Genomic DNA, 25689 nt, shown 5'->3' with positions numbered 1-25689 from the left:
AGTTTGCATGTAAAATGTATCTGCTTCGTTACCAGTGTTAATTAATAAGTTACCAGTGCCAATTAATAAGTTACACTGAGTTACACTTCCACAGGGTCAAGAGGTCAGAGGTCCCATTTGGTTAAAAAATTATGTTACTGTGTTAACTTGTGAATCAGTGATGGGATTTTGACCAAACTTAGTATAAATATATGTTGTGATGCAAAGATGAACTGGTTAGGTTTCAACATCAAATGTCAGAAGTCATGTCAGGTAAAAATGTGATACTTGAGAACAGCTGAAGGGATTTAAATCAAACTTGGTACATGGATGTATAATTATGTAATAATGTGTTTGGTGGCATATCGGTCGATGTCCCGACGTCGAAGAGTGCCGTTCCAGTTTTCCATCTATTCACATTAGTTGGTAGACAGCAAAGATCCCACAGTGGATCAAAGCCAGAGATCAAGAGAAGAGCTAAACCAGCAGGAGCTTAAAAAAGAGGAGTTGCATCGTGCACCACGTGTGGCCTGAGATATTCAGGCCTGCATGCCTGGGTTGACCAAGACACTAGTTTTGTGCAGCTACAGATTTGAGTGACCATGGAATGTACTGTGTAGGATTGACTTGGACAGTCGAATTGAGCAGAAGCAATACAACCTTGTTCTGGATACTTGTGTTCACTGAGCAGCCCTAGCGGTGGTGGAAAAGTCCACCTGTGGAGATGCTCCCTCACAGTACTTTGCTCCAGTGGATTTATTGACTAGGTGGGAGGTTTTCTTCCTGAAATCCTGCATGTAACTCACGTTTTCAGATAGCATTTGGGAGGGGCTTGTTCAATATAATCAATCAATAATCAATCAATAAAAGCAATAATCAATAATCAATAATTGTTCAATAATCAATAACCATTGTTCAAATTGGGGCTAACAATCCTGCCACGAATTGGCATCTTAATCACTCGGCTGTCCATTCCGCTTAGGTGTCCAAGCTGTCTGGACTGCCAACTATGCTCTTCTGGGTATGCTCTTCACCTTGGGTTGCAGTGTTGTTGCACTCCCAGGGGTGGATCTAGGATTTCCAATAAGAGGGGGCGCATGGAACTTCATGAATCAGATTATTTATCTCGACTGTCCTCAATCTCTTGCCTTAATCCGAGGCGCAACTGATGAGGGTGAAGCTTTCCTCCTTTCTGGTATTGCACACTCTGCCCTTTCCGTGTTCTGTGTACCTCTCGTCCCCCTTTCCTTCCCTTTTTTCCAGGGTGCATGTGTTGTGCCATTAACCTACTTCTGGCAAAACTCTCAAATTCCAGCCTCAGTGATCCCCTCCCCTCATTTGTTCCTCTTTTTCTCGCATGTGGCATCAACTTCCTCGGTTTGTTAATTTTCATTTTTCCTTCTAGGGCTTCAAGATGGCTGTTTTTCCCCACTATGCCAGATCATCCTTCGTCCATACTCATGATCCTTTCTACCATCATTAACCCTCTCCAGGTTCTTGTGTTTTCTCAGTTCTCCCTCCACCGCCTTTTCTTTTTTGTTCCATTGCTCTTTCATCCCCAATTTTCCCTTCCAGTTCCTTCAGCCCCCCTTATCGCTGTGTTTGAGGTTGTGTCCAGCTTGTCTCTCCCTGTGCCCTCCTCCCCCTCCACTCACTCTGTCATTCATCCCCTCCCACATTCTTCCTCCGTGTCCCTGTCGCAAAATCCTCAAGTTCTTCAATCAATTTATGTAAAACCAACAGGTGGGTGCAGTCAAAAGCATGTATTTACCAGGCAAAGCAAAAGCGATACGCAAGGCACTCCAGCATGGTGATGTCCACAGCAAAGCTACTGATGACTGGCTTTTCTTCTCCACTTTTCACTCGACTCTCCCATTTATATCTACTTGGTGTCGACACATTTGCAAAAGGCCCTCCCTTTACAAAGTACTCGTAATTACTAGATTATTCTATGTCCATAAATCGTTCAAACTCTTATGATCTTTCCATGCAGCTTAAAGTTGAAGTACAATATTATAACTTGTCATCTTTTTATTCTATTAAACTTTTATCATAAAAATCAAGGGACTATTTCCTTTAAAGTTTAAGTAGAATATTTTTGGATACATTTCCATCATAACCATGCTGTTGGTGCGTTTAACTGGACTCAGTGGTTTAATGCTTAGAGCGTCCGCTCCAAGTCTGGGAGGTTTGTGGTTTCATTCCCGTCCAGGTCATGATAGGGACTTTTTAAAATGGTACGTTCTGCTTCGTTACTCGATGCTCACCATTTAAAAAGGAGAGAGAGCATGGACAAATAACAACTGGGTGGCAACTATTGCACATGCTCAATGGGCCTAATGGCGGCCTCCTGCGTTGACGACGTTTCTTCAGAAAGTATTCACACCCCTTGACAATTTTCACATTTTGTTGTTACAGCTTGAATGCTGTAACTTGAAATGTTACAGCTTGAATAGTGAAATGGTTAAAATTGAGATTTTTTTTTGACACTGATCTACACATAATGTCAAAGCGGAATTTATTTTTTAGAAATATTTACGAAATAATAAAAAATGGAATACAGGAATATCTAATTTACATAAGTATTCAACCCCCTGAGTCAAGACCAACAGTTGCAGAGAAAAAACAATTCCCTTGATAGAGGTTTGATATGCAATGATTTTACATTTCCAGTCATGTGGTGTTATATGATGATTGCATCAACATCAACATTAGTTGATGTTGTTTAACACCACAGGGGAAACTCTATAAAGCTGTTTCACTTGTTTTTTTAGTCTATTGTTGCATTATTTGAAAACGTCTCGGAAATCTTTAGGAAACTAATGAAAGTGTAGTTAATACCTTTTGTTGTAACTCCAATGATATTCTGATGTAAAGGCTGTGGGTAGTGAAAATGGGTATCCACCAGGGGTTATGCTGAAGTCATTGTCTTTGATGCATGTTGCAGGGATTGTGGTACAAAACCTGGAGCTTGTCATGGTCCACCCAACATCATGTATGCCTGGGCTCGCAATGCAACAGCAACGCACCTCCCAGAAGGTACTTCACCTGAACTATTTGACCACATGTCTCTTTGCCTGAATTTATATGTAGACTCCAATGCAATAAGCAGTTAGACAACTGGCAACTAGGACAACTGGAAACAACCAACTGGCAACTACGTGAAATTTGGAGGACAGGTGAAGAAAGAGTGAATGAGCACATAAAGTCATCAACGATAAAACCTGCACATTAATTAGTATTCATAATTTTAAATTTCATAATCTTTGTTTGTCGGTCTCTTGTGTCCCATAGAGGACATGTACAATTAGGAATTGTACATGTTTTTTGATTTTTCCAAGATGGCGCCCATATCACGTGACCTATGACGTCATAATTATCATTAAAACATTCTACAGGTGGAGGTGCACCTCTGGTGAAAATTTCCTGTCAATCGGACCAACGTTTTTTTTGGTGTCCATGTGTCCTAGCAGTCCATGTGACCATGTGTTTTTTATCTCTCCCATGCCCCCCCCCCCCTTCCCATGCACACGCCCCCCAAACCCTCTCCCTCCCACAGATCTCCCGTTGTCCCTGTTCTCTACTGTTGTACTTGTGTGCTTCCCTCTCTCTCCTCATCTTGTCTTCTGCTCTCTTTATCATATGTTTTATGTGTCAGTTTGTTTCTATGTAATTAATGTTAGCTCTTACACAAGCCTCGAATATTGTATCCCCAAAAAAAAAAAAGAAGGTTGCAGAGAAAATCATATTTATTCTGTGCAGACAAACAGACAGACAGACAAACGGACACAAATGCAATACCCTCTCCTCTGGCGAGGGTAATAACAATATTATAACAACAGGTCTTTCTGTTTCAGAGGGTAAGTTTTTCTTAAAATTTATTTCTGTATGTTATATCTATTATTTTTTTAACGGTAGCATACTTGGTGCTATTATATCGGTAGCATATTATATTGTGTTGTGTGATATTATATCGGTAGCATATTATATTGATATTATTATATCAGTAGCAGTCTGTGTGTGATAGATGGCCCGACCTTGCCGTTTTCTAGAATGAATGAATGAATGATCGTTTTAAGGCCATTTTCCCCCGCTAGAGCGGGGGTTAGCCTTGCGGGCCCCATGACAATCATGGTGCCCTGTTTGAGGCAATGTTTTTATGGCTGGATGCCCTTCCTGACGCCAACCCATGGTCGCCTCTTACGATGCGCAGGGATACGGTGCACCTATTCTAAATCGGGGTACACACCGGGATCATTCATCCCAGCAAGCTGGTACTCAATTTGCCGACCTCGGAAGGATGACAGGCTGAGTCAACCCCCCTGGCGTTAATTCAGCGATCGACCGGGATTCGAACCCAGGATCCTAGGATCCCAAGCCGGCACCCTAACCGCTAAGCCAATGAGAAAAAGGATAATATTTTCTACATGAAATATAATTCATTGTAATCAAACAAAGTATCGTATTTATTTATTGGTCTTGGTTGTAGATGAAGATAATCATGAAAACATTGTAATACATGTGGATAGCCCCGAATCACAAATCCTACCTTGCAGTGTTTCCGCATCCATTTTCACTTGATTTTGGTTGCGGTCACGGGCCCAGATGTTTGACACCTGCACTGACCCAATCGAATTTGAGGCTGTCTGCTTGAATGGCAATCTTACTTCTGGCCTCCCATCTAACTCTTTCCAAAGCACGGCACACTCTTTGAATTTTCTAAAACTCATCTCGGAGAAAGAAAGACCTTTCCCATGCGTGTCCACTGTGTGCATACTGTTGTGAAAAACCAGTCGGGTCCACAACTTTAGTCCATCTGGTGGTTTAATTCCATTAAGACCATGACATCATTCTGTAATACAGGAAATGCAATAGGAGTAAGGTTTGGCATCACATGGGTCCATCCATAACATTCAATGCAAGCAAGCTTAATATTCTATGCAGGCGTACCGTTAGCGAGTCCACGAGATGTAACATGTCACAGGAGAAGTCCCCCTGAGCACCGACCGCAGCGGGTCTTATAGCCGCGCCCCTAGCGGTGTCAGCGAGCAACGATCATCACCTGGGTTCAGCATTAGTACGAATACGATTTCACTACACATACATCAAAATGTCGAAGATTTTCCTTCACAATAATTATTCGGCCTCAGACGACATCGACGACATGTATGACACGTAGGTTGCCATGTTGTGCAGTGTCACGTAAATGTAACAAGACCCGTGCCTGAATGTCGACATCTTACTATAATTCACCAAATGTCCGTCTGTCCGTTCAAAAGTACCGCAAAAACGGCTGAACCGATCGCAACGATATTTTGGGTGGGTATACCTGGGACCCCTTGGAGTAAAATAGGCTATATTGTTTTTCAAATTTTTTCCCCAATTTTCCAGTTTTTCCAAACACGATGGAATAATATTTACTGATATGAACAGTGGTGTGGCTTTTGTTGAAATTCTACAAATACTGTTTAGATTTTGATGACATTTATGAACCTGCCGCGAATGCGGAAGTGGACAGACGACGGCAATGCGCGGGTTTGATAATATCCAAATACAACTGTCATTCAATCGTAATGTTATACTCAGTTATACTCAGATTTGTAATACTCAGTTCCAGAAAGAGGATAATAAGCTTGTTACATACACTTCAGGTGGGTCGACGACAACCGTTGACTACCTGCTGGTGCGTAGGCGAGATAGGGGGCACCTCCGGGACACAAAGGCGATCCCGGGGGAGGAGGCTGTTTCACAGCACCACTTGGTTGTCTGTGACATAAGGATGAAAGGTGCGAGGAGAGCTCGGCGGGTGAAGTACCAACCGAGAATGAAGGTGTGGAGGTTGAAAGAGGTGACAGTGAGGGAGGCATTAAAAGAGAGGCTGAGTATGGTAGAGGATGATGTGGTTGAGCTTGAAAGTCGTTGGATGTCAATGAAAGATAGTCTGTTGGGAGCCGTTGGTGAGGTATGTGGATGGACAAAAGGACCACAGAGGCACTCGGAAACATGGTGGTGGGATGATGAAGTTGGAAAAAAGATTGACGAGAAGAGGAAGAAGCTCAAGGAGTGGCAAGAGCATGAAAGTTATAAGGCAGCCAAGAAGGCTGCAAAGAAAGGGGTAGCAAAGGCGCAGGAGGCATGTAGGAAAATGTTCGGAGAACGCTTGGATTCGAAAGAGGGTCAGAGAGCGGTATTCAGGATTGCAAAGCAAATAGCGAAAGAGGTGTGATGTGATGGGGGTGAGTTGCTTGAAGGATGAAGTGGGACATATCGTTGTGGACCCAGATGGAATTAAAGGAAGATGGAAGAGATGTATGGAAATGTTGTTGAATGCAGAGAATGAATGGGATGGCAACATAGAGAGTAACCCAGTTTTAGGACCCGCATAGAAGATAACCGAGAAGGAAGTTGAGGAAGCGATAAAAGCAATGAAGAGGAGAAAAGCGGGAGGGCCGACGGGAGTTGTGGGAAATATGTTGAAGGCAGCGGGAAATTGGTGTGTGAAGAGAATGACAGAGATCTGCAATCTGGTGGAGAAAGAAGGCCGCATTCCAGTGGATTGGGAACTGAGTACCCTCGTCCCTCTATACAAGGCGAAAGGTGACCCTCTGGACTGTGGCTCGTATCGAGCGATAAAGTTATTGGAGCATGGAATGAAGGTATTGGAAAGGGTGTTGGAGAGGAGGATAAGGAAGAAAGTGAAGATTGACAAAATGCAATTTGGATTTATGCCAGGAAAAGGAACGACAGACGCGCTTTTTATTGTGAGGCAGTTGCAGGAGAAGTACATGGAGAAGAGGAAGAAGTTGTTTCTTGGGTTTGTTGATCTGGAGAAAGCATTCCATCGGGTTCCACGTGAAGTAGTGACATGGGCATTGAGGAAGTTAGGAGTGGAGGAATGGTTGATCAGAGCAGTGATGGCAATGTACGATAGAGCGTGCACATCTGTAAGGATGGACGGGAACAGTGGTGAGTTTGATGTGAAGGTGGGAGTGCATCAGGGGTCGGTACTAAGTCCACTACTATTTGTAGCTGTGATGGAGGTGCTGGCTCGGAACGTAAAGGAGGGTTTACCATGGGAGTTGTTGTGTGCAGATGATCTGGTGTTGATTGCAGAAAGTATGGATTGACTGAAGGAGAAGATGAACAAGTGGAAGGAATGTATGTAGACAAAAGGTGTGAAGGTGAATATCGGAAAAATGAAGGTGATGGCAAGTGGTAAAGCATGTGGTGAGGTGGAAAGAACTGGGAAGTGGCCGTGTGCTGTGTGCAGGAAGGGTGTCGGAGTGAATTCCATTCAATGTACAATGTGCGCTGAGTGGGTTCATCAAAAATGTAGTGGTTTGAGAGGGTCATTAACCAGTGTGGCAGCTACATTCAAGTGTAAGGTGTGCACAGAGGGAGCTGCAGATGGAGGAATTGTTGAGTTGGCTCTTGGAGACGGCGTGAAGCTGGAAGGTGTGAAAACATTTTGTTACCTCGGAGACATGCTGAATGGAGAAGGTGGATCAGACTCGGCAACGGTTGCTGGAGTGAGATGTGCATGGAAGAAGTTTCGGGAACTGAGTGGCGTGCTGACGAGGAGGGGAGTGTCGTTAAAGCTGAAGGGAAAGGTGTATGCTGCATGTGTGAGAAGTGTTATGATTTATGGGAGCGAGACATGGGTAATGAACGTAGAGCAGCAACGAAGGCTGGAAAGGGTGGAAATGCGAATGGTTCGGTGGATGTGCGGAGTATCGTTGAGAGAGAGGAAGACAAATGATGAATTGCGAAAGATGATGGGAATAGAGCCTGTGATGGATGCTGTGAAGAGAAACAGTTTGAGATGGTTTGGTCATGTGTCGAGGAAGGATGAAAGTGACTGGTTGAGAAGAGTGATGGAAATGAATCTAGAAGGAAGTAGAGGACGGGGAAGACCGAGAAAGACTTGGCTAAAGATGGTCGAAGAAGAAATGCGGGCAAGGGGGTTAACAAGGGGAGATACAGAAAATAGGGCAAAATGGAGAAGATTGTCATGGGGACCGCAAGGCTAACCCCCGCTCTTGCAGGGAAAATGGGCTTTAAATGCCTGTTGTTGTTGTTTGTATTCAATCGTAATGAACGTTAATCGTGTTAATCGTTTTGTTAAAGTATCAATTGATGATTGGAATTGAGTGAATACAATTACGATTTTGAATTCGTAATTGTATTCACCCAACCGTACGGAACTTCACATCAGGATTTAAATATTTGTTTATGTCACGATTGTTGTTAAAAGTTTATTTTTTAATTTAATGTTATTTAATTTGTGATTGTAGTTATGCTGTTTGGAATGAAAAAAGAGATATCGAGTTCAAGTGAATGACAAAATGCCGTGACGGTTTCTACTTTCTGAACGTGAATTCGCGGATCGCCATATGCAGATTCGCCATTGACTGGGTACCTGTTTGTTTGCGAATGGGTACGTTTTTCATGGAAGTCCTTCACAAACTTGCTGTCCATGTTTGACGTGCGACTGAAGGTGCTACAGGAATGTGGAATTTATTGGTTTCATGCTTTAGCATTCGCCGTTTCTGTATTGTCTGTTTGCTTCTGGCCTCCCACCCGTGCGTAGCACGGGTATCTCATTCGTTCAAATAATTCAGGAAGTTCTTAGACTTTGTCTGGCATTCTACATCTGGCATTTTTAGCATGATTCCATCCTCCATGGTGATGAACAGACAATAAGACAATGCCAGACACAGAAACTAAATCCCAGCACTGAATTGTCACAGGAAGACCGTTATCATTTAAATATATGTAATTGTACTAAATCAAAACTTTTGGGAAAACGGTGTGCACTCCATAATTCTCCTGAGCTCTTGACACTTTTTATTCCTCCACCGATGAAGTCGCCAGATGCATTATGTTTTCAGGTTGTCCGTCCGGCTGTCCGTCCAGCCGTGATAGGTTTTCGTTACCGCGATAACTTGAGAACAGCTGAAGGGTTCTTAGTCAAACCTGGTGCAGGTATGTATAATGAGGTAAGGATGAACTGGTTACATTTTGGGGTCATGAGGACAAAGGTCAGAGGTCATGTGAGTTAAAAATCTTGTTACCGTGATGGGATTCTGACCAAATTTGGTACAATTATGTAGAATATAATTATATTTGGGGTCATCTAAAGATGAACTGATTATATTTTGGGGTCAAGAGGTCAAAGTCTGTAATCGGTCTATAACTTGAGAATGGCTGAAGTGATCTAATTCAAACTTGGTACAGGTATTAGAATGATGTAAAGGTGAACTGCTTAGAATTTTGGATCAAGAGGTCAAAGGTCAAAGTCTGTAATAGGTCTATAACTTGAGAACGGCTGAAGTAATCCAATTCAAACTTAGTATTGGTTTGTATTATCATGTAAAGATTAACTGATTAGATTTTGGGGTCAATACGTCAAAGGTCAAAGTCTGCAATAGGTCTATAACTTGAGAACAGCTGAAGGGATCTAATTCAAACTTGGTGCAGGTATGTATGATGAGGTAAAGACGAACTGATTAGATTTTGGGGTTAAGAGGTCAAAGATCAGAGATTATGTTAAGTTGCAATTCTTTTGTTATTGTGATAAATTAGCAATGGCTGAAGGAATCCAAGTCAAACTTGGTGCAGGTATGTATAATGAGGTAAAGATGAACTGATTAGATTTTGGGGTCAAAGGTCAAAGTCTGCAATAGGTCTATAACTTGAGAACAGCTGAATGGATCTAATTCAAACTTGGTGCAGGTATGTATGATGAGGTAAAGATGAACTGATTAGATTTTGGGGTTAAGAGGTCAAAGATCAGAGATTATGTTAAGTTGCAATTATTTTGTTATTGTGATCAATTAGCAATGGCTGAAGGAATCCAAGTCAAACTTGGTGCAGGTATGTATAATGAGGTAAAGATGAACTGATTAGATTTTGGCATTAAAGGTGAGAATTGAGGTGATTTTGTGATTTTGGTGAGGTCAGATGTCATGTCAGGTATAATGTGATACTTGACACCAGCTGAATGGATTTAAATCAAACTTGGTACAAATATGTATAATTATGTAATAATGTGGGCGTCACGACGTCGAAGAGTGTTGTTCTAGTTATTTTTCTTTTTCTTGGCTTCTTGGTTTTCTTGGTTCCTTATGCGTATGCAACAGAGATGGCTTCCTTCATATTTTACTTGATTATCCACTTTGGAAAAGCTTGGTGGTGTCTTAACAATCAGAGTGGTTGGTTTGAGATTGTAAGGTCCTGAGTTCAAGCCCCTGCCATGCCAAAATAACACACCACGTGTCATCCTTCTGAGATCAGCAAAATGAGGAACAGCTTGCTGGGAAAAGTGAGCCATTTGAGTATCCTGCATCGGAGCCACTACCCATCGGGCAGAAATGTGCCCCCGAGCCATTGAAACTGCCTTTTGCAGCTTTGTGTGCCCGTCACCATCCAACCACTTTTGAAACATTTTATTGTTGTGGTGTTTTGTGTTAATTTTGGTTTTCAATGTTTGTTTTTTAATCACTGTTTTCGACTTTTTTGTTTTGCATTTTAATTTATCTTCATGTATCAATTTTACATTTCCTTTTCTATTTCCTTATCTGCAGGTGTTGCTTTTCAAGTTTCTGGTGAAAGTGGGATAAACTACCTTGTCTTAGAAGCTCATTATGGAAACATCGCAGCATTTAAAGGTAATGTGTTATGACTGAAAATAAGATGCAGGTATAGAGGCTGAAAATGAAAGGGTTGGGATGTGAGGAATGGTAGTGCAAGGGGTGAAGGGGAGGGGGGCGGTGTCGTGGAAGTTGAGGTAAGAAGAGGGGTGGGGAGTACAGTAGATTGGATGGGGGGAAATTTCATACTTTGGGTGTCGTGGAAGTTGAGGTGGGCGGGGTGGGGGGGTAATTTCATACTTTGGGCATTGTATATGATTCTTCCCTTGTTGGTATTGTATAGGATCCGAATTGGATTGCTCTGGTGTGACAGTCAGCATGATTTCGAAAAGGTGAGGAACCGCTGCTGGAACCACTAGCGAAATAATATTTTAGGATTACTCAAGAACTGTGGGTGCTGTGCTTGTGTGAGTAAGAGTTGTGCTTCCTCCTGCCTGTTTCAGTCCCCAGTATCTGGCGGGAATTCTGCTCATGGTCGCAAATTCGGGCATTATCCCTGCTGGGAAGAAAGGTCAGCATGACTGTTAAAATCTGACCATTTGAACCTTTCTTTATACTACCATTTGAAGCATAAATTATCGTGTTAATTCCTTTTTTCTTTATATCATGCTCATATTACTAAAATGATCTGTTTTGTGTGGTCTTTGTGCAACAGAAACAAACATTGACATATCTTGCGAGTACAACATTCCTACGCCGATACATCCATTTGCATTTCGAGTCCACTCTCATTATCTCAGTAAGTGTTTGATAGACGAAGGCAAGTTGTCTATTGCAATTATAGTGTGTGGGTGACATGACTTTGGATTTGATGGGGGGTTGTGGGGGGGGGGGGGGAGGGGGTGGATAAATACATGGAGGTAAGCAGGAATGACAAAACCAAGTGCATTGGTAAGGGTACTAGGTAGTGATGGCATCACATTTGAAAGACCAAGGTGTGGTGGATGAGACGATGGACACAGGGAGATAATTCCACAATCAGAAGAACAAGAGAATGGAAGAATCCAGGTCGGCAACTGGTCTGGATTTTGGATGGGTGAGGAAGTGAGGGTTTATTTAGGAGTGCTATGCAACCTGGGATGGGATGGAGAGGGCAGGATGAGCAACGTAACATGTAAGCTTGTATAAAGTAATGTGCTGCCAGTGACAGTCTGTGGCATCAACCTCATTGAGATCCCAATGATGCTTTTGGCCATGTTTTGACCACCTCAAGAGGAGCAAAATGGGAATCAGGAGCACCAGCCCAGAGTTGTGAGCTGTACTCCATGGATCTTCGTATGGAAACTTTGCATACCGTGTTTAGCTTGGTGCAGCTGAGGAATGCCTTCACTGCCTGAAAAATACCCGGACAGTGACTAGCCTTTGATGACGGTTTTATAATATGAACTTCCGACAATTGTGGGGTAGATATGTGTAATAATCGTGCACTTTCTGATAAAAGTATGAGGATTGGCATCCTTATCGATTTAAAAATATATATTATTAATAATTCCAGAGGGCGGGAGGGGCGGGGGGGAGCTAAGCTGAAATAACTTTACGGCCACCATCTTGAATTTTAAAATGGCTGCCAGTAGCAGTCAACATGTTTAGTATCTGCTATCTAAAACACAAAGGAGGTAAATGATAGTGCCTATACTTTCATAGTTAGACAATGTTACAAAAATACCTGTATTGCATTAAAAGCAATCTTGTAATAGACACATGTAATTCATTTTTAAAAATAATAACCCAAAACAAAGCCAGTCGGACCCAATAAATGCAACACGGCATTAAGCGCCGTGTGTGCATGTGTACATGGGCACATTTGACTATGCCTGCTGTGTACTTGACTATGCCTGAAGTCATGCATAGTCTAGTCTTTTTTAAAGACCGAGAACTTATAGGTCACAAGTAAAGGATTATATTTCTACACCCGACCACAACCCCGCCTCCTGGTTGGTAGGCAGTAAGGCAGAGGAAATGTTCTCGTGTGGCAGCGGCCATTGTTTGTCACAGATCACACGGCTCCGGCTGTATGGGACATGATCTGTGCCTCACTGCACCACGATGCTAGATTGAAATAATAGTATTGGAAGAAATCAGCAAGGAGGTGGTCAGAGTGGAAAGATTGGACGAACATATAGTTATGGCATGGGTGGTAATACAGAGCAAATGGTGTGCGTTATGTCGATTATATTGGCCACAAATGGGAAGGACTGAAGCAGAGAAGCAGGAGTTAAGGGACGCACTAGAAAGAATGATGGGAATGGTTGAGCTGGAGGTGATGCGATGCATTGTGTGGGACTTTAATGTGCATGTGGGCATAGCGGACCTAGGTGAAGAGGAATGTGTTTGTAAATTTGGTTTGGGGAACGAGGAATAGAGAGGGTTGAAAACTGTTGGAGCTGGTGGCAAGGAATGGGATGGCCATAGCTGGTTCGTTCTTTCAGAAGTGGGACAGTCACAAAACTACTTAGAGTGGATAGCATAGAATGGTGTTTGATTTGTTGCTGGTGAGTAAACAAGAGTTGTGGAGGATTAAGGATTGTAAGGCGGTGATGGAGGAGCATGTCACCACTCAGCACAAGCCAGTGGTGTTTGCTGTATGCATGAAGATAAGGAAGGAAGTTAAGAGCAGGGTTTGGAAGATGATAAGGTAGGGGAAGTGCAGGGACAACATCGCCGGAGAGTACAAGGAGAGGGCCAGGTATGAGGAAGTTGGTGAAGAAGCTGAAGGTTTGGAGGAGGAATGGAAGAAGTACAGAGAGATGTTTGGGTAAAGCAGAAGTTAAGATTGGAATGGATGTTCAAGGGAACAAAGGATAGACTTTTGGTTGGTCCTAGGATGTTGGATGAATTCAGTATGAACATCGCTTTGAGGCAGGGAAGCGTTCTCAGCCCACTTATGTTTATCAAGGTATCGAGCTGCTAAGCAGGAAGGTAAACATGAGGGGCATTCTGGGGAGGTTGTTTTATGCGGATGATCTGGCTGTTGTGGCGGAGAGTAGGCGGGAGATGCAGGAGGAACTGGGAGAGTGGAATGAAGCATTTTGGAAGCATGGGCTGAAGATGAGCATGGATAAGTCTGAGGTGGTGTTGGTCAGCCGCAGAGAAAATAAATGAATATCAGGATGGAGATCAGACAGGGAAATAAGTTTGAGCATCTGAGGGCAACAGTGATTGGGGATGGTACATCGGATGCAGAGGTAAGGAGGAGGACTCGGTTGGGTGTGATTGCATAGATGAGGGTGGAGGGATTGATGGCAGAAAGAAAAATATCAAGGAAATTGAAAGGGAGTTCTGTTGTCTTGTGTAACCTTGGCCTACCGTTTTTTATGGTCTAGAGATGGTGGCACTGATATAAAATTGTTATAGCCGCAAGAAAAAAATTCTCATGCTTTTCCTGTTTCATGAAAATCTTCATTATTTGTTACTAGATCTCAATGATTACTTTCTAAGAATTTTTTGTTGGCAGTGCGTGTATATTCATTTACAAGAATCTGTGTGCATGTCTGTTTGTTTACTCTTGTATGAGGTCGGTCTTTTGATTTGTGTGCACAGGCAATGTCATCAGTGGTTATCGGGTGAGGAAAGGAAAATGGGACCTCATAGGAAGGCAGAACCCTCTTCTGCCACAGGTGAACATCCTGGGTATTGTAGTTTGTGTTATGACATACTTTCTGGTTAAACTTTTACAATTGCACTTATCATTGTTTCACCTGTGACCTGCACCTGAGAGTCCTTGTGATCTGATGCATTGCATTTAATATTCACCTGAGCAATATTAGACTGGCAGAATTTTTGAGGTAGGCACACTCTTCTTTGAGCTGACTATGCTGGGTTTAAATCCCAACCCAGCCTTAAACTTTGGCCCTGGTGTTTCACATGCAGGGCGATGCATCGATGTGTTCACTGTCCATCGGAAGGATGTTAAGCCAGATGACCCATCTGCCAGCACTAGTTGTTTTTATAACTGGGTCCAGATTAAAACCCAGGCTAGATAGCTAAAAGGCAAGTGTGCAAACTTCCAAGCTATACTGCAAGCCCAATAATAATAATAATTCCATTGGAAATGTGTATTATTTTGGTCTATGAATGCGAAGTGAAAAAAGAAACATGATCTGATTTGGCAAGTTTCAGTTTTGCCTTTCGAGATGCAGCATACTGGACAACCAGATTAATGAGTTATACAAGGCTTATGGATAATGGATAAATTGAAAAATATTTGCCTAAACATTCATTTAGGGTTTACTGCCCTGCTTTATTAAAACATGGATCAGCCCGTGCCTGCCTTTAACCATTTGCTTGACCGATACGTTGGACTTCTGTGGTGAGTTTCCAATGGGAAATTATTGAATGAATAGCTGCTATGCATTGAGGCCAAGATCCAGACAAAGGCGTTAGACTGTGAGTAGTTTTGAATATTTTCAGGCATAGACTTGGGACGACGGAGGATGCTCAATCTGTGGCTGGCTTTGGATGTGAGCATTGGTATGTGTTTGGCCCAGGCAAAGTCATGGCTGATGGTGAGGCCTAGAAGTACAAAAGACCGAATCTGTTCCATTAGCTGACTATGGAATTAGATGGGTGGGTTTGTTTTATGACTTTTCAAGTAACAGAGTGAGACTAAGATTTTCTGGATTTTAAGGGCATGTTCATCAGCAAAGCAACTAATTATTTCCAGATCTGCAAAGAGTGATAGCACTGTATGTCCAGTGAGATGGTCCTTTTTTTTTCTAGTTGGACCACTTGTTTCAGTTTTTTGCTTTTGTAAAAATTGCTGATCGAGAGAGACACAAAAGCATTCCAGTGTTGAATGTGACTGGGACAGAATCCAAGATGGTCAGACCAGGCTGTTTGAAAACAGGAAGGATGATATTGGTAAAAATTACTTTGCTTGTAATTGGAAGCAAACTTACTGTTCTGCAGTTGAGAGGATCAGTTTTTGCATCCTTATTGTGGACAGGAGTGATGTTTGCTTACTTCCATGAAGATGGGAGTTAGACATAGGTGAAAGATTGGCTGGCTCAAAATAGCAGACAGCAGAAAGGTTCCTTGTCAAGGCTGGACAGAACCTTTTCTACATTCTTGGGTGAGACACAAAGTCCAGCAGACTGAATATGAGAGAGTAAGATGGACACAGAATGGGATGGGTTGGGACCATGAGATTTGGAGGCAAAAATGGAGTTGGAAAATCTTTGTGCCTTATCCTGAGCAGAATCTGCTGTATGCCATTTAAGATGAGAGAGAGGGTGCATGGGAACACACAGAGGTGCACTTAACAGGTGCCAACATTACATTCTGAATAAGACATTTTTGGAGAGTTTAGCCTCAATTAAGATTTGGTGGATGGATGGATTTGGAGGGCCCTTGTGTATACAAACATGGAAATCCATATTACTTTTGTACCTCTTAGAACTCATTTGAGGGCAACAATCTTAAAACTCTGCCAGGGCCAGCCCAGAGAGTTTATAGTATTTGTTCATAAGCAAATAACATTAACTCGAGAGTTCATAGACCACATTATGCCGCATAGTTTTAAAGTATATAATTCAATGTATATAAAATAACCATTGTAATGGTTGTATAAAAAAGTTAAATCCAGAAGTTTGCTGCCATTGATGCGCAGTGGCTATTACACCACCCTGCCTAAGACATTAAAAAATGGTTATCTGTGCCTGTTGTTGATGTCCTTTATGACCTTAAAAACAGTGAGTTTCCTTTTTGAATGATTAAAAAAAAAATTGGACTGCCAGGCAATTTGGACAATTTTTTTTCAATGTGCGATCGGGATGAATTCATACACAAAGTAATGTTAAACGACAGGTTTGTTTTCCGATATGTGTTCAAAATATAAAATTCAATTTAAATTAAGTTCCTCGATCAAAAACTGACGTTTACAGACGGACCGAGAGATGGAGATATGAACCAATTGATTAACCCCGCTTTTCACTTCGCGTGCGTGGGGTAATAACTTTAACACAAACAAAACTTGATGAATTATGCTTCCATATGCCATTTACTGTTTGTTTCTATCTTGTGTACATCAGAAGTTATAGATGTTCAAAGTTGCACAAGGACCTGTGTATATAGTCCATTTGATTGTGTTGATATCACAGACCATCATTTCATGGCAGCGTGCGGCTACTGGTTTGCATCATTGCTGCGAGTGTCGTTGTGCCACTGATGCAGTGCCCATTACTGGTTAGGGCAGGAATTTGGCATTTGCCCATGTTGCTGGCGTAGGTTTGCCTACTCTTCGCGAAGGACACCAACTAATGCTGGAAGACGGGGCGCCACATTCAGCGTCCATCCAAGGGACCAAGGCACATTACAGAAGTTTGCCCCCGAATTATTGAATCCAAGGCACATTATTGAATCACCTGCCCATGAAACACCGGGATGATAGTTTGTAGCTGGGTCAGGATTCAAACTAAGGCTAGACAGCTTAGTGGTGAGAGTACGTACTTTGAGGGCCTAGGCCATCGTATCAGCCTCCAGAGCTCCATCGTCAATTGATAAATAACAAAATGATTTATCAAGGCATTTTGTTAAGTGGTAAGCCCTGCTGAACAGAGAAGCAACAACAAATAAAAACGAAAAAAATGTGGGTGAATTTCCAATTTGTTATATTATCTAGTTTTAACACTTGAGAGTGTAATATGAATACCTGAAAAATACTATCGGCAGTTCATGCTTAGGTAGCCTTTCTCAACCAGTTTTTTTTTCATCTCCAGGCCTTTTATCCTCGGAATGAAACGATGAGTATTGAAAAAGGTGATACATTGGCAGCACGGTGTGTTTACAACAGTGAGGGAATGAAAACGGATACAATAATGGGGTAAGCTGCTCTGCTAGTTTTATCTCTCTTGTATTTAACTTTCCTCCTTGTTGACTTTTCATTGGTCCCTTCGTTTTTTTTTTTTGTTTTTTTTTTGGAAGAAGCAAGATGGTGAACGTTAGAATGACTTTGTTGTAGTGGTGTTGTACCGTTTCAAACAAATCCATCCACAACTTTTTGAGATATCCTGCACACAAACATTGTGTGTGTGTGTGTGTGTGTGTGTGTGTGTGTGTGTGTGTGTGTGTGTGTGTGTGTGTGTGTGTGTGTGTGTGTGTGTGTGTGTGTGTGTGTGTGTGTGTGTGTGTGTGTGTGTGTCTGTCTGGATGTCCGCTTATAACTCAAGAACTACACATCGGAGAAAAGTTTTAGACACAGATTCGGAATCGGCATAAAATCCCGGTGGTTTTAGGCTACGTTTTAATTTTAATATCGATGGTTTAAAAAAACCGCGCCAGCTGCAATTCCATGGTGTAGTTTGTGGCGGCGCTAGACGTTCGGGGTGTGTCATCAGAGTGTCGGTGTCAGTCATTTGAGTTTTTGTCATCAAATTTCAATAAAGCCTTGTTATGAGAATATGGAGAAGACAAATGAATAATTCGGTCCAAAGGTCAACAGCAGATAAAATTTTTAATATTTAATTCAGTTGACCTGAAATTTGAAGAATTTGCATATTGGTGCACCCTTCAAAAGCTGGAAGCCGATTCTTTTTTCTTTTTTGGATAAAAAGATCAAGGATCAAGGTTGCATAAAATCGGCTTTTGCATTTTTACCTCTGCCACAGCCTGGTGTTGTATTAGCGGTTAGGGTGCTGGCGTGGAATCCTAAGATCCTGGTTTCGAATCCCAGTCGATCGCTGAATTAACGCCAGGGGGTTGACTCAGCCTGTCGTCCTTCCGAGGTCGGCAAATTGAGTACCAGTTCACTGGTAATTCCCTGTGTGTCGCAAAAGGCGACTAACAGGGTTGGCGGCAGGAAGGGAATCCGGCCATAAAACATTGCTTCAAAAAGGAGACCATGGTGCCCGAAAAAGGCCAACCCCTGCTCTGCGGGGGAAAATGGCCTCAAAAGGTGGTCTATGTCTATGTCATGTTTACCTCTGCCACCGAAGGTGGACCGAGGTGATGTTTTCACCCCTGTCTGTTCGTTACTTGCAAAATCGAATATTTTTCAAGTATATTGTTTGTTTGTGTTCAGGATGTCTCAAAGTTGTGGATGAATTCGGGTGAAATTTGCTCCACGGGTTGGGTGTGACAAGGACGAATTGATTAGATTTTCGTGAAGAACCAGATCTGGATACAAGAATTTTTTTTACTCTTCAAAGTGATTCTTCACCACTTAAAGATGGAGCCAAAAATATATGTGGCATGATATCTCAAAATGTTGAATCCAAAGCCTTCCCCCATCCAAAACCTTGATATTTTCTACCCTCCCCCCCCCCCCCCCTTCCCCATTAATACACCCCAAATCCACCTTTTTCAAATTCCGTTTTCTTTCCTGAAAGTCCTTGTCCATTTGCTTTATACCTTGTACCCTGCCTCCAGCCCTCTCCCTTCCACAGATCTACCGACGTCCCTGTTCACTACTGTTGTGCTTGTATGCTTGCCTCTCTCTCTCCCCCTCTTTTCTCCCACTCCCTTTACTATATGTTTTGTGTGTTTCTGTTTATGGTTTTGTGTTTTATGTGTTAGCTCTTACACGAGCCTCAACTTTGTATCCAAAAAAAAGAGTTGTAGACGATTTATGACAAAACTAGGTGGATGAGTTGGTTAATGAGCCTCAACTTTGTATATAAAAAAAGAGTTGTGGGCGATTTATGACAAAACTAGGTGGATGAGTTGGTTAACGAGCCTCAACTTTGTATATAAAAAAAGAGTTGTGGGCGATTTATGACAAAACTAGGTGGATGAGTTGGTTAATGAGCCTCAACTTTGTATATAAAAAAAGAGTTGTGGGCGATTTATGACAAGACTAGGTGGATGAGTTGGTTAACGAGCCTCAACTTTGTATATAAAAAAAGGTGTGGACGATTTATGACAAAACTAGGTGGATGAGTTGGTTAACGAGCCTCAACTTTGTATATAAAAAAAAGAGTTGTGGACGATTTATGACAAAACTAGGTGGATGAGTTGGTTAACGAGCCTTGACTTTGTATACAAAAAAAAGGTGTGGACGATTTATGACAAAACTAGGTGGATGAGTTGGTTAACGAGCCTTGACTTTGTATACAAAAAAAAGGTGTGGACGATTTATGACAAAACTAGGTGGATGAGTTGGTTAACGAGCCTTGACTTTGTATACAAAAAAAAGGTATGGACGATTTATGACAAAACTAGGTGGATGAGTTGGTTAACGAGCCTTGACTTTGTATACAAAAAAAAGGTGTGGACGATTTATGACAAAACTAGGTGGATGAGTTGGTAAGGTGACAAGAACAAGCCGAATAAATTTTGGTTCAGGCCGAATCCAGATCCGGCCTATTGGTGGAATACAAAACATAAATAAATCAGCCTGGCAGAGGTATGCACTCTATCGCGAGTGTCCTTATAGTTTTAGCTCTTTTGTCAGGTTTGGCATATGGAAAACGTCCCAATACAAAGGGGACAGGGCCGGGCTTTGCATTTTCAGATGCTTTCTAGTTATGACTAGAAATGCCCGCTGTGTAATTTTCTATTTCAGAAAGTCACACCAAAGGAGCATTTCGGTCGATTTGTTTTACTTGGCAAAAAAAAACCTGAATTGACCTGAACTTTGAATATAATTTTCATATCAGCGAACTGAATTCAACCACCAACTATTTTTGAGGTCAACATAGGCTAATGGTCAACCACTTTTTTCAAATTTCTAAAATCCTCACTTTTCATTCGATTGATTTGAAATCTGAATAGGATTTACAAATCAGCTTACTGAAACCAACCACTAACTATTTTTGAGGTCAACATAGGCCAAAAGGTCAACATAGCCCAAAGGTCAACCACTTTTAAAAAAAAATTAAATCCTCAATTTTCATCCAATCGACTTGAAATTTGAATAGGATTTTCATATCAGCTAACCAAATTCAACCAACAACTATTTTTGATATCAACATGGGTCATAAGGTCAACGTAGGCCAAAGGTCAACCACTTTTTTGAAATTTCCAAAATCCTCAATTTTCATCCGATTGACTTTAAATTTGAAAAGGATTGTCATACCAGCTAACTGAAACCAACCACAAACTATTTTTGAAGTCAACATCGGCCAAAAGATCAGCAAAGGCCGAATTTCAAAAAAAAAAAAAAATTCATCTGATTAACTAAAAAATTTAAGACGATATGAATATCTGGTCACTGAATTCAACCCCCAACTATTTTTAAGGTCAGCATAGGCCAAAAGGTTCACATGGGCCAGATTTCTAAAATCCTCAATTTTCATCAGATTGACTTTACATTTGAATAGGATTTTCATATCCGCTAACTTGATTCATTCACTAACTATTTTTGAGATCAAAATAGGCCAAAAGGTCAACCTAGGCTAATGATCAACCGCTTTTCCAAAATTTCTAAAATCCTCAATTTTCATCTGATTCACTTGAAATCTGAATAGGATTTGCATATCGGCTTACTGAAACCAACCACCAACTATTTTTGAGCTCAACATAGGCCAAAAGGTCAACATGGGGCAAATTTCTAAAATTGACAATTTTCATCAGATTAACTTAATTTGAAGAAGATTTGCATATCAGGTCACATAATTCAACCACCAATTATTTGTGAAGTCAAAAGGATGCTCCACCGTGTGCCATTCTACTTTGTTCTGTTTTGCCAAGTGTCGCTCTGAGTGATTTTTCATTTGTTACTTGGCAAAAAAAAAAAAAAATTTTGCAAATATGTTTATCACTCCGGTTTGTGTGTGTTTGTTTGTCTGTCCGCTCACTTATACTTGCCTACAGGTCACAATTTTAAACCGATCTTCACGAAACTTCACCAAATGGTAGAGTTCGTGGTCCGACAAAATCCTATATATTTTTGAGGTTAAAAGGTCAAAAGGTCAACATAAGCCAAAGGTCAACCACTTTTTTGGAATTTCTAAAATCCTCAATTTTCATCCGATTGACTTGAAATTTGAATAGGATTTACATATTGGCTAACTGAATTCAACCACCAACTATTTTTGAGATCAGCATAGGCCAAAAGGTCAACATAGGCCAAAGGTAAACCACTTTTTTTTTAATTTCTAAAATCCTCAATTTTCATCAGTTTGACTTGAAATTTAAAGACGATTTACATATCGGATCAATGAACTAAATTCAACCACCAATTATTTTTGAGGTAAACAGGCGAAAGGTCAACAACAATTTCAAATTTCCAAAATTCTAAATTTTCATCCCATTCACTTGAAATTTGAATGGGATTTACATATCTGTGAACTGACTTCAACCAACAACTATTTTCGAGGTCAACATAGGCCAAAGGTCAACTACTTTTTTCAAATCTCAAAAATCCTCAATTTTCATCCGATTGACTTGAAATTTGAATAGGATTTTCATGCCAGCGAACTGAATTCAACCACCAACTATTTTAAAGATCAACATCGGTCATACGGTCAACATAGGCCAAAGGTCAACCACTTTTTTCAAATTCCTAAAATCCTCAATTTTCATCCGATTTGCTTGAAATTTGAAAAGGATTTTCAAATCAGCTTACTGAAACCAACCACTAACTATTTTTCAGGTCAACATAGGCCAAATTTCTAAAATTGTCAATTTTCATCCGATTAACTTAAACTTTGAGAACGATTTTCAGATCAGGTCACTGAATTCAACCACTAATTGTTTTTGAGGTCAAAAGGATGCTCCACTGAGTGCCATGCTACTTTGTTCTGTTTTGCCAAGTGTCACTCTGAGTGATTTTTCATTTGTTTGTTTGTCTGTCTGTATGTCTGTTTGTCCACACAGAATAAATATGATTTTCTCTGAAACCGTTGGTCCAATTGACAGGAAATTTTCACCATTGTTGCGCCTCATCGTGTATAATTTTTTAAATTATAATTATGACATCATAGGTCACGTGGTATGGGCGTCATCTTGGAAAAACCGAAAAACGTTGCGCCTATATATCTCTGAAAGCGCTACATAGAAAAAAATTGAGACATGACATTGTAAGGAACTCCCCATGGGGAATAACATGTGTTAATGAATGTCATAGGTACCAGTTTGTATTGAGTTTGTATTGAATTGAGTACCAGTACACTGGTAATTCCCTGCTTGTCGTTAAAGGCGGCAAAAAGGGTTGGCGTCAGGAAGGGCATCCGGCCGTAAAACATTGCTTCAAAAAAGGGGACCGAAAAACAACAACAACCACAGTTCCCGAAAAAGGCCAACCCCCGCTTGCGGGGAAAAATGGCCTCTAAAGGTGGTTTTTTTTTTTTTTAATGAATGTCATAGGTGCCTCCATTATGATGTCATAATTTGCAAGTACAAAACTTTATCCGATCAGGATGAAATTTCTTCAGCGTCATCTAGGGATAAATTGGGAGAGAAAAACAATGATGTCATCGGTCACGTGGTTTGGCAGCCATATTTGATTGAACATAAATCATGTCATCAATAAACCACACAAACACAGCAGCTAATAAACACCACACAAACTACAAACACATCCTGGCAAAGGTCTGCATTCTCTGATTGCTCCTTCTTGTTTGTTTTTGTTTTAATTCTGGAATGCAACCATTTTACTTTCAGAAAACGATCTTTTATTACATAAAAAAACGAACCATATAACTTTCGATGTGTGGAACTATTAATACTTTGCAACAAGATTGATAATTATTAACTTCAGTATTCATTAGCTTGCTCTAAAGGTTCTTGTATAGAAAATATAACGACACTCGATAGAGCGTATACCTTTGCCAAGCTGAACACTTTACATTTTCTATCTCGCTGATAAGCCGGAATTGCATCCGGATCGTCACCAAAATCAAATCAATTAGTCTTTGTCACACACTCGACCTGTCCACCAAATTTCGTCCGAATCCAGACATAACTTTTTGAGATATCCTGCTCACATACATGCAAACAGACAGGAATGAAAACATTACCTCCATCACCAAAGACAGTGCAGGGAAAATAATCCTTTGATTGAAATATTGTTGAAAGTAAAGGATTTCATTGAGTTTATATAGTCTTAAGCAAAATAACTTCTTAAATTCACTTCTGGGAAGGAACGATTCATTGATACAACAACAACAACACAACAACAGTCATTTTAAGGCAATTTTCCCTGCTAGAGCGGGGGTTAGCCTTGCTGGCCCCATGACGATCTTCTCCATTTTGCTCTATTTTCTGCATCTCCCCTTGTTAACCCCCTTGCCCGCATTTCTTCTTCCACCACCTTTAGCCAAGTCTTTCTCCGTCTTCCCCGTCCTCTACTTCCTTCTACATTAATTTCCATCACTCTTCTCAACCAGTCACTTTCAACCAGTCACCCCTCCTCGTCAGCACGCCACTCAGTTCCCGAAACTTCTTCCATGCACATCGCACTCGAGCAAACATTGCCGAGTCTGATCCACCTTCTCCATTCAGCATGTCTCCGAGGTAGCAAAATATTTTCACACCTTCCAGCTTCACGACGTCTCCAAGATCCAACTCAACATTTCCTCCATCTGCAGCTCCCTCTGTGCACACCTTACACTTGAATGTAGCTGCCACACTGGTTAATGGCCCTCTCAGACCACGTCATTTTTGATTAACCCACTCAACGCACATTGTACATTGAATGGAGTTCACTCAGACACCCTTCATACACACAGCACACGGCCACTTCCCAGTTCTTTCCACCTCACCACATGCTTTACCACTTGCCTTCACCTTAGTTTTTTCTGATATTCACCTTCAGACCTTTTGTCTCCATACATTCCTTCCACTTGTTCATCTTCTCCTTCAGTCCATCCATACTTTCCGCAATCAGCACCAGATCATCTGCGTACAACATTTCACACGGTAAACCCTCCTTTACCTTCTGAGCCAGCACCTCCATCACAGTTACAAATAGTAGTGGACTTCGTACCGACCCCTGATGCACTCCCACCTTCACCTCAAACTCACCACTGTTTCCGTCCTTCGCCCTTACAGATGTGTGCGCTCTCTCGTACATTGCCATCACTACTCTGATCAACCATTCCTCCACTCCTAACTACCTCAATGCCCATGTCACTACTTCGCGTGGAACCCTATTGATGCTTTCTCCAGATCAACAAACCCAAGAAAGAACTTCTTCCTCTTCTCCATGCACTTCTGCAACTGCCTTACAATAAAAAGCGTGTCTGTCGTTCCTCTTCCTGGCATAAATCCAAACTGCATTTTGTCGATCTTCACTTTTCATCCTTATTCTCCTCTCCAACACCCTTTGCAATACCTTCATTCCATGCTCCAATAACTTTATCGCTCGGTACGAGCCACAGTCCAGAGGGTCCCCTTTCCCCTTGTATAGAGAGACGAGGGTACTCAGTTCCCAATCCACTGGAATGCGGCCTTCTTTCACCACCAGATTACAGATCTCTGTCATTCTCTTCACACCCCAACTTCACGCTGCCTTCAACATATCTCCCACAACTCCCGTCGGCCCTCCCGCTTTTCTACTCATCATTGCTTTTATCGCTTCCTCAACTTCCTTCTCAGTTATCTTCTCTGCCGGTCCTAAAACTGTCCATCCACATACCTCACCAACGGTTCCCAACAGACTATCTTTCATTGACATCCAACCACTTTCAAGCTCAACCACATCATCCTCTGCCCTACTCAGCCTCTCTTTTAATGCCTTCCTGGCCCTCACTGTCACCTCTTTCAACCTCCACACCTTCATTCTCGGTTGGTACTTCACCCGCCGAGCTCTCCTCGCACCTTTCACCCTTATGTCGCAGACAACCAAGTGATGCTGTGAAACAGCCTCCTCCCCCAGGATCACCTTTGTGTCCCGGAGGTGCCTCCTATCTCGCCTACGCACCATCAGGTAGTCAATGGTTGTCGTCGACCCACCTGACGTGTTTGTAACAAGCTTATTATCCTCTTTCTGGAACTGAGTATTACAAATCAACAAACCAGCTCCATCAGCAAACTCCAAAATCCTTTCACCTTCTCCATTCCTCACACCATATCCGTAACCCCCATGAACTCCCTCAAAACCGTCTATACTCCTTCCCACATGTCCATTTAGGTCTCCTCATATCACAACAACTTCATCATCTTTCACATTTTCCATCAG

General features: G+C 41.6%; 1 protein-coding gene across 3 annotated transcripts in view; it reads left to right on the top strand.

The window, feature by feature from the left end:
* The window catches only part of PAM (peptidylglycine alpha-amidating monooxygenase), a 115992-nt gene that overhangs the window by 45608 nt on the left and 44695 nt on the right, over positions 1-25689 (top strand). For all 3 annotated transcript variants that reach the window (XM_068121979.2, XM_068121981.2, XM_068121980.2), the window contains exons 6-12: positions 2927-3018; positions 10566-10649; positions 10915-10963; positions 11075-11142; positions 11287-11370; positions 14172-14248; positions 17348-17451. In XM_068121979.2, coding sequence (XP_067978080.1) covers positions 2927-3018; positions 10566-10649; positions 10915-10963; positions 11075-11142; positions 11287-11370; positions 14172-14248; positions 17348-17451 — 558 coding nt within the window. The remainder of the gene's footprint in view (positions 1-2926; positions 3019-10565; positions 10650-10914; positions 10964-11074; positions 11143-11286; positions 11371-14171; positions 14249-17347; positions 17452-25689) is intronic.

This window comes from Myxine glutinosa, chromosome 7 (assembly GCF_964187855.1).
Source record: "Myxine glutinosa chromosome 7, kmMyxGlut1.1, whole genome shotgun sequence".
NCBI lineage: Eukaryota > Metazoa > Chordata > Myxini > Myxiniformes > Myxinidae > Myxine > Myxine glutinosa.
This window is presented reverse-complemented; position numbering and strand designations above follow the sequence as displayed.